This window comes from Hypomesus transpacificus, unplaced genomic scaffold (assembly GCF_021917145.1).
Source record: "Hypomesus transpacificus isolate Combined female unplaced genomic scaffold, fHypTra1 scaffold_436, whole genome shotgun sequence".
Lineage (NCBI taxonomy): Eukaryota > Metazoa > Chordata > Actinopteri > Osmeriformes > Osmeridae > Hypomesus > Hypomesus transpacificus.
In genome coordinates this window covers 1-9,972 of record NW_025813953.1, presented here as the reverse complement: position 1 = coordinate 9,972, position 9,972 = coordinate 1, and the positions used below count along the sequence as shown (strand labels likewise).

General features: G+C 46.3%; 1 protein-coding gene across 1 annotated transcript; it reads left to right on the top strand.

Annotated features, from left to right (window-relative positions):
• Nucleotides 1-9,083, top strand: LOC124464988 (voltage-dependent calcium channel subunit alpha-2/delta-4-like; the record flags this gene model as incomplete). Its single annotated transcript, XM_047016938.1, has 9 exons — nt 1-988; nt 1,903-1,984; nt 3,880-3,996; nt 4,942-5,001; nt 5,310-5,472; nt 5,644-5,775; nt 6,641-6,701; nt 8,304-8,454; nt 9,009-9,083. Coding segments are annotated over exons 1-9 (981 nt in total), but the record flags the coding sequence as incomplete, so codon positions are not given.
• Between the last annotated feature and the right edge of the window lie 889 nt (nt 9,084-9,972).

Here is a 9,972-nt window from a genome sequence, read left to right as displayed (position 1 = left end):
AGAGAAAGGGAGGGAAGGAGGAGGGATTTAATCCTGGTGGATTACGCTGGTCCCAGAGAGTCCATGCAGGAGCCGGATGGTTAGTGTGTTTCAGGACCTGTCCAGCACAGCCTCGTCCCGACACCCTTTACCCACGCCATTCACCCCAGCCCGCTCACCCCCTGCCCCAGGTCTGGACCACAGAACGGGCCCTAGTACCTCCTGGATCTCCGGAGTCAAGAGCTAGGCTGCTGTGTGTCTCCACTCTGCTCTTGAGTGCAGGCTCTGCTCAGGAGAGTGTTTGTGTCCCTCGCCGTCGGTTAAAAGTGTTGGATTGTACCTTTAACTGAGGACAGGAAGGGAACATCTGGATTTTCTCTCTTATCTCAGTTTTTTCCCCGTCGGATGTGAAGAAAAGCGAAGGAGCGTGGTGGAGGGATCCGGATGAAGGGATGAGTGAACGAGCGGAGAGGGAGGCAGTCATGGAGTCTGTTGAGAGTGACAGAATGCGCACTCGGCTTGCCCGCTCCCAAAACTTCTCGGAAGTCTCTAGAACCTTGCAGAACGGGAGAACGTACTGGAGGTTGGCGTGAGCTAACATGAGAACACTGCACCCAGAACTCTGTTGTTGTTGTGACTACTACTGGGACCCACTCACGTTCTGTCTCTACAGAACGGGAACCGGAGCCCTTGTTACAGGACTGTGTACCAAGGACCTCTGCTTCTGTTGGTCTTAGATACCCTAAAGATCTACACCTCATCGGATTTTATCTCTGTGTAGATCTCCTCAGACCGGACCAGAACAGACTGGATCAGACCAAACCAGACCAAACCCGTCTGAGCAAATAGGACAGGACGGGACGGAAGGGATGGTGTGCCGGTGTCAGAGTGGTGGCGGAGGCAGGACCGCCGGGTATGCTGGGATGCGGTTGGCAACATTGGTGTGGATCGTCTGCTCTGGTTGGTTCTTCTGGTCCGCACACGCTCAGATGAAGATCCCCCCAGAAACGTGAGTACAAAGGACACCCCTCCCTAACCCTGCTTTGCTAACCCCTCACCCCTCCTCCCCCCTCCCTTACCCCTCACACCATCCCCCCTCATTCCTCACCCTCTCCCCCCTATCTCTACCTCCTATGGCCAGGTTTTATGTAAGGTGTGTAACTGATGTCATGCCCATGTTGTGCCAGGAACGATGCCAGCACATTATGTAGAGCATGACCCTCATTTTGTAACACGCTGACTAAACAGAACTAAATCCCCAAGTCATCTTGCTTCCGGAAGATTCCTGCTATGATAACACTGGTACTATAATACAAGAAATGAAAAGTACTTGTTTTAGCACCATACTAAATAGACTCCAGTGTGTCACAAGAAGCCTGGACACATACACACAGAGACATAATCAGGAATAATCAAGTATATAATATATAATCAAGTGCATTGCACACAAACACACACAGATATAAAAAAGCCGCACACACACAACATGACATACAATTAGACACACACACAGTGTCCAGCCAGGTTGTATTTTAAGCCCATGTCCCCTTGTGTGACAGGCAGATTAGAGCTCAGATCCATGCAGGTTTACCAGGCTACCCCGGAACAGCGGCTCTCTTCCTGGGGACAGATCTGGCAAGGTCTGCCTTAACCACGGTCTTAAACCATGGACTGATCTGGCTTGGCCTGGCATGGCATGGTTCTTCAACCTGATTACGTGTGATGCTCTGTCTTGGTAGCATGCATCGGCACCACACCCTGTAATACGTGACAAATGTATTTATTTGTCTCTGTTAGTTTATCTAGAGTTTGCTTGGGAATGTTCCTTGTTTTGAATATATGTATTGTTGTTTTCTGTCAGTTGTACTTGTTTGTGTTTACTTCTTCCACATCTGAGTTCCCTCCTCTCTCCCCTGTCCTCAGTGTCCAGCAGTGGGCTGAGTCGTTTGGTAAACAGATACTGGCCCTGTCGACCAAGTACTCTGGAGCACAGCTTCTGCAGAAGGTAGGACACACATATGCACACAAACGCACAGACATGCACACACATGAACACTCAGACAGACACACAAGCGCAGACTTACACATATGCACATACATGAACAAATCAAATCAAATGTATTTGTATAGCCCTTTTTACACGCAAGCATGTCACAGAGGGCTTCACATGCGCCCATAGAACTGCCCCTCAACCAACCTAAACCCTCAAGGAACACACACACACACTGATCTCTGGTAACGCTAACTAGAATTGTATGTGGGTTTGTGTGTGTGTATGTGTGTGTCCTGTATGATCATTACATGCAAGTATGAATATGGAAGTGAAGTGCTCAGAACTTGTTAGGATTATATGTGTGTGTGTGTGTCTTTAACTGAGCAATGTTGGCCAGTAGGACATTTTGCCCTAGGTGTTACTGTACCAGCTCAAGAGGAAGGCTTGGGAAAGTGAGAGAGAAAGAGAGATATAGCAGTGAAAGAGAGAAAAGAGAGATGATGCACTTACACAGTTTAGAACATGTGGCATCATCAGTGGGACCAAAAGGGAGGGGCCAGGGCATGACCCTCTCTGATCTCTCAGCCAATAGGAGCCAAGCGTGCTGACATACGGTTTCCCCAGCTGTACCACACAAGACCGTAGCTACTATCAGTGTAGACTGTAATCTGTAATGTCTGTACTACACACTACAGACATTACATGGTGGACTTATACACTATACACAAACTGTAGTTTCTAACACTGTAGACCCATCCTGCAGTATCAACATTATCTAACAAGCACTCTACTATTATTATTACTACACTCTCTACTATGCATTATGGCCTATACACCATGTACTATACAATATCTACTGAGTATTCTCTACTATACACATGCTTTATATACTATCCAATACACTACTGTGTACCATACGGTTTTGTACTAGGAACAATGTATTCTAAATTATCCTCATGAACCAGTCATGTGCTGTGTACTGTTAATGCGTGGGTGTGTGTGTGTGTGTGGGGGGGGGGGGGGGTCCGTATGTGTGTGAGGGTGTGTGTGTGTGTGTGTGGGGGGGGGGTCCGTATGTGTGTGAGGGTGTGTGTGTGTGTGTGTGTGGGGGGGGGGGTCCGTATGTGTGTGAGGGTGTGTGTGTGTGGGGGGGGGGGTCCGTATGTGTGTGAGGGTGTGTGTGTGTGTGTGTGGGGGGGGGGGGGTCCGTATGTGTGTGAGGGTGTGTGTGTGTGTGCTTGTGCATGGGTGGGTGTATGCGTGCTTGTGTGTCTTGACCTCCATAGGTAGTTCTTGGCCTGGGATACTAATTAACACAAACTATCTGTTCCTTAGCAACCCTCTGGACACACCTGCAGACTCACAGCATCTGGTCTCATTCTTTCACACACACACATATGTACACACACATGTACACCCGCATGAGCGCACCCCCCCCCCCCCCCGACACTCACACCCACACACACATGAACACACGGACCCCTTTGCACACACACCTCAACAGACACACACTTTCCCACAGACGCCTACACTCACACACAGAAATCAGAGTAAAGAATGGTGTTTATAGGAAAGATTATGCCTGGGGGCATTGTTCGGTAGGAACACATTTACCAGTTCTCACTGTCTCTCACTTTTTTGCCGCCTCCCATTTTTTATCCCTCTCTCTTTCGGACTCTCTGTTCTTTGGATTATATATATAAACCCAGGTTTAAAAAACAATTTAAAACATTTTAAGCAGAACATTTCATTCCAGTTTTAACGAAGGGTTTACGAGGTGTACATAATGTAAGGTACAGGGATGGTGGGAGGTCATGGTTTGGGGTTGTGTGTGTCCAGAGTGTGTGTCCTGTGTCCTATGAGTGTGTGTCCTGTGTCCTTCATGGTGTGTGTCCTGTATCTTGCAGAAATACAAGGAAATCCAGGGAGTGGTGAGGATGGAGGAGGTGGATGGAGAAGAGCTGGTGGAAAGCATAGCAGATGAGATGGAGAACATGTTGGGGAGGAAAATGAAGAGTGTGAAGGTGAGGAAGACACACACACTGATAGATGTAAGCACACAAACATACAAGCGAGTACACAAGCAATGGCACACGCACACACATACACACAAATAATTCAAAGTTCATGTTGACACACACAAGCCCCTTTCAAAGATTAGTGTGTGTGTTTGATTATGTGAGCTGAACCCAGCTTGCTCAACACTTTGTTGTCTAGTAACCCTAGGAGGGAGGGATATGCATGATGGGGCTTCTGTACACAGAGAGCATATGGCTGTAGGCTGGGTCACTGCCCGCCTGTCTTAATGGGATTTCTACTGCCTGTTGTCTTGGTTACGGAACATGATGATGGTAACAGTTTCCGCTGACCCTAGCTTTGATCTGCTTCAGCAGTTCCTAGTTCTAGTTCTCTGTGGTTCACCTGTCTGGTGAACATGTCTGTGACATCTGACATTTAATTTCTGCTGATACTATTGTCTGCTGATGTCTGTGGTATGTGGTACATTTAGTACATTTAGCACATTTAGCACATTTAGTCACTTAGCAGACGCTCTTATCCAGAGCGACTTCACGTAGTTCACGTTAGTGACATCATCTAGAAAGCCCAGGATGTCATCTCTACCGATAAATACAAAGGGCAAAATGATTGCAGTTACTAGCCCAAAAGCAGTGTCCACTACAGTGACATAACTGAACTGCAGGGACTCAGGAGGATTCCGTAAGCATCAATTGAGATATACATTTGACAGTTGAACCATTTAGGTGATGCTTTCATCCAAATTGAAGTACCCTCTTGTTTTTATAGAAAGTATTGCAGACAATCAAGGATGACAAGTCCATAGTTGTAAAAGTAACTGTGTGGAGGTGAATTATGGATATCTGTTGATGTGTATGGTTTACTGTATCTGTTGAAGCTCCATCGACTGTGTGTGTGTGTGTGTGTGTGTGTGTGTGTGTGTTGCTCCCCAGAGGTTGGCTGAATCAGCAGAGGACGCAGATCTGTACCATGAATACAACGCCACTCTCGAGGTCAGTGAATCTGAGCTGTTTCTTTCCTTAACAGAATGTATGAAACTCTTTATGGACTACCCTTTTATAGTTAGAACCCTTTACACGTCCATAACGTTCCAGACAGAACCCTTTGACAACTTCAAACACACCAGAAAACTAGTTCTGTTCAGAGCTGGTATACTTCCTGTTATGAGCTGGTGTATTTCCTGCTCTGAGCTGGTGTATTTCCTGTTCTGAGCTGGTCTACTTCCTGTTCGGAGCTTGTGTACTTCCTGTTCTGAGCTGGTGTACTTCCTGTTCTGAGCTGGTGTGCTTCCTGTTTGCAGTTTGACTACTACAATTCCATGATGATAAACAATGTAGACGATGACGGCAATGCGTTGGAGCTGGGCTCAGAGTTTCCTCTGGAAGAGAATGAACACTTCAACAAGCTTCCTGTCAACACTCTGCAGAGTGACATACAGGTGCCCACCAATGTGTACAACAAAGGTGGGACACAGACACACACACAGACACACACACACACAGATCAGTTACATGGATTAGACACACAAACAGAAAATAAAATGTACAAAAATCTTGGCCCTCTTCTGTCTCTCACTCCGTCCCCCCCTCTCTTTGTCCTACACCCCCCCCCCCCCACCTGGTCTCTGTCTGCAGATCCAGGCATTCTGAATGGAGTGTACATGTCAGAGGCCCTGAACGACATCTTCATCGATAACTTCCAGAAGGACCCCACGCTGACCTGGCAATACTTTGGCAGCGCCACTGGTTTCTTCAGGATCTACCCTGGTACACACGCAAACACACACACAAACACGCACACACATCCAGTCATCAACATTTGGGAAGACTGACAACCCTCACGTTGGGATCAGTCTTGCTGAAGATGCTGCTGATTCTACAGGGAGTAGACAGTCCCCTATGCTGAGTCTGTATCTGGTTTGACAGGGTGTCTGTGGATAAACCGGTTGCTGACTGTCATTGTGGGTCAATGAGCTCATTAGCAACCTGGGTGACTCAGCAGCACCACAGCCAAAGTCTCATCCCTCTTTCCATCCATCCCTCCACCCGTCGTCCTTTCCATCTGTCCTTACGTCCCTATCTCTCTCCTCCGTCCGTCCATTCATCCTGTCTTCTGTCCTTCTATCCCTCTCTTCCTCCATCCCTCCATTCATCAACCCTCCCCTTCTACATTGTATCCATTTTATTCATCCAGCAGTCCTTCCTTTCTTCCATCCTTCCATCTCTCTCTTCCTCCATTCATTAATCCGTAGTCCAATCTATATTTCCATCCATCCATTCTTCCATCTATCCCTCCTTCCTTCCACCCTTCCTTCCGTTTGTTTTTGTCTTCTGCCCCTACACCCCCACCTTCATCCATTCCTCCATCCATACTTCCTATACTTCCATCTCTTTTCCCCTCTCCCCCTTCTCCCTTCATCCACCCATTCCTCCTCCCATCCATCCCCTGTAGATTGTCCACCTTGTCAGACTCCAAATCATATCCTGGTCTGTCTCTGGCTCCCATTCATTTGTCACAGTTTTTTATCTTTCATTATCACATTTTCTGAATGCTAATCGGAATTACGCACAGACAAGCGGAAGTCATGTGATCTCATTTGATTCAATCACATTCTAATCTAATTTTCTTCAGGAATCCAGTGGACCCCAGACGAGAACGGAGTGGTGACCTTTGACTGCAGGAACAGGAACTGGTGAGAGCCCTCTTTCCCATGACTTAATGTCCCCTATTTCCTGTTTAGGACAGCTAGTCGAGGACATAACTAGATAATCCTCGGTTGCGATACAGCCAGTCAAACCTAGGAAGGACTGAGGTAGGAGGCGTCTGTATGTGTGCTTGTGTGCATGCCTTGTGTGTGTGCAAGTGTGTTTTCCATGTGTACTTATGTGTGATGTGTGTCAGTGCAGTCTTGGACATCAGTGGATTCAAGGTGCTCCTGGACCCTCTAGGGCTGATTGCCATAGCAGCGGGACAGGTTTCCATGGCAGCAGAGCAGGTTAGGAGTTCCTGGTTAGGAGGCGTGTCACAGTTGCAGCTTCCAGACAAGGAAGTGATGCGTTTCTGCTCTGGCGTCTGCCAGGGAGCATTAGATAAGGGCCTTTGTTCAGACCAGAAGTAAGAGGTTGGGACTGGCACTGAAGCAAGCTGACTAATCTCATCTGTTTTTTCCGTGAGCAAAGGATGAGGGGGAAGGGGGGTGGGGGATGGGGGGGGTTAGCGTGTCGCTTTCAGGGACTTACTGCTGTCACCCTCACCTCCTTGACCTACTAATACCACCCCAGGTGAAATAAGGTGCAACACACACAGAAACGTATTCACACACACGCGCATAGACAAACTTAGGGCTATTGGGTGAGGAAGGTGGTGCAAGAGAGAAAGAGATGATTGTCCATTTTGTAGGACTTTCCTTGTAAATTCAAACTTAACTTACCCAGGTATGTCGCTAACCTGTTTTTTGGAATACCCTCCGGACAGGTTCAATAAAATACATTGAAAATAAAAATAAAATCGATAGACTTCACTCCTGCAAGCACAGCTCTTTCATGTGACCTATCAGAGTTGGAGTTCATCATATTGTAAGACCATATGCAATTTTACACAGCTGAATATTTTTTTAATTTGTAACCTTTTAAAGATGCAACCTTTTTGTAACCTTTTAACCCATATTTGGCTGAGCATAGTCATAGTGCTTGGCCTGTGTGCTTGACCAGTGTGTGTGTACACAATGTGCGTGACCTCAAAGTTTGACCAGTTTGGTGGTCTCATCCTGTACACAGAGGTCCAACCTCATCCCTACTCTCATCCAGTTATCCACATCTCCAGGAAGTCCTAAAGCTCATTAGTGTGCTAAAGAGATTCTCCTGGACAGACTTGAAAGCTGTTATGGCACAGGCTTACTCATGGTCCATTGTCTGTTCTAACCTCTCTTTCTTTCTTTCTCTCTCCTTCCCTCTCTTTCTTTCTCTCTTTTCTCTATCTTTGTCAGTTCATCACTATCTATCTATTTCTCTTTCTCTCTGTCTCCCTCTCTCATTCTCTGTCGCTGTCTACCTTGTCTGTTGTCTTAGAGATTTGACAGCAATTATGCTGATTCAGGGAAGCTGAACGTGAACTTCAGAACACCATTAATCAGTTACCATAACATTCAGAATACTGGGCCTTAGGAATATAATGTTCATCATCTAAAGCATTCAAAATGTGTATGTGTATGTTTAAAATGTTTGTGTGTGTGTGCGTGCATGGGTACATGCACCTGTGTGTGTTTGCGTGTACTAATGTGCGTGCGTGTGCGTAGGTACATCCAGGCCGCAACCTCTCCAAAGGACATTGTGATTGTGGTGGACGTAAGTGGCAGCATGAAAGGCCTCAGACTGACCATCGCCAAGCACACCATTAACACCATTCTGGACACACTGGGGGAGAACGACTTTGTCAATGTCATTGCTGTGAGTAGGGGATTAACACAATGACACACACGTACACAAACACACAGACGTCGCACACACTCACACACACACTCGGAGTCGGCAGCAGAGAGGCCGGAACACACACTACTGTACACAGACACTCTGGACGGCTTATTTTTGTAAATGTACATAGTGTGGATTATGTAGTGGGTAATAATGCCTGTGTGTCCAAATTGCACACACACACTGCCACACACACACACATACACAGGCGTTCTTTATCTCTCACACATGTTTGTCTGGCTATTCTTGTGGGGACTCACAATAACCCTAACTAAACCTAACCCATTCAAAATCATGTTTTTCCTAACCTTAACCCATACCTTAACCTTAACCCTTACCTTAACTTTAACCCCAAAATCCTAGCCTGAACCCTAAATCAAAACCTAACCCTATCTCCTAACCATGATCCCAAAACTATATCAAACTCCTGGACCAAATACATTTTTGATTTTCTGTTTTTATATGTTTGAGCCATTACATTTTCATCAAAAAAAATTACTTATTTTCTGACCTGTCACTTTCTCCAACAGTACAGTGACTATGTCCAATATGTGGAACCCTGCTTCAAGGGAATCCTGGTACAGGCTGACCTGGACAATCGAGAGGTAAGCTTACGCTAGCGCTAACCAAGCTAATTCTACCTATATTAAAGCTGACTATGCTAGCACAAACCATACTAGTGATAACAACTCTACGCAACGCTAAGCATGATAAGCATGTTGACTACTCAAGCACTAACCATGTTTGTGCCACAGCTATGCTAACCATGCTATTGCTCACCATGCTAATGCGAGCGCCAGTTACTCTAATTGATCTCTTTAAACTCTAGGTATTTAACCTATTAGTATTTAGCTGTGAAGCTAGCTAAGTCTGACTGCTTAGGCTAGAGAGGTTAGAGTTACCCAGCTTTCGAGACACGAACACTCTATCTCTAACTCTCTACCTCTATCTATCTATCTATCTATCTATCTATCTATCTATCTATCTGTCTATCTATCTACTCTACCTCTTTCTGTTCTTTTGTTTTTCACTCTCTTTTTGTCTCCTTTATTTCCCTATCCCTTCCTTTCTCATCCTCTTCCTCTCTTTGTTTTTCATAATTCCTCTTTATTTTTTTATCTTTATCTCCTCGGCCAACTCTTCTTCTTTCTCTCTTTTTATTTTAATCCCTAACACCATCACCCTCCCCTTAAACCCCCAACCGCACACACAACTACACTTATACACAAACACACACCCGTCTGCATTGTGTGTAAGCCACACCTGCTGTGGAGTTTAAGTCTGCTATGCGTGAGAGAGACAGTGTGAGTGTGTGTGTGTGTGTGTGTGTGTATGTATGTACATGCTGGTGGCCTACTTTCCCTTCTCTATGCCTCATGGATCAGGTGGGGTCATCTGCATCCGACAGCTTTGCTGTCACATGACCTCCCAAGGAGGCCCGCGATTGGCTGCACTGGTAGAGAGGCAGCCGGTGGCAGACAGGGCCTGCAGATG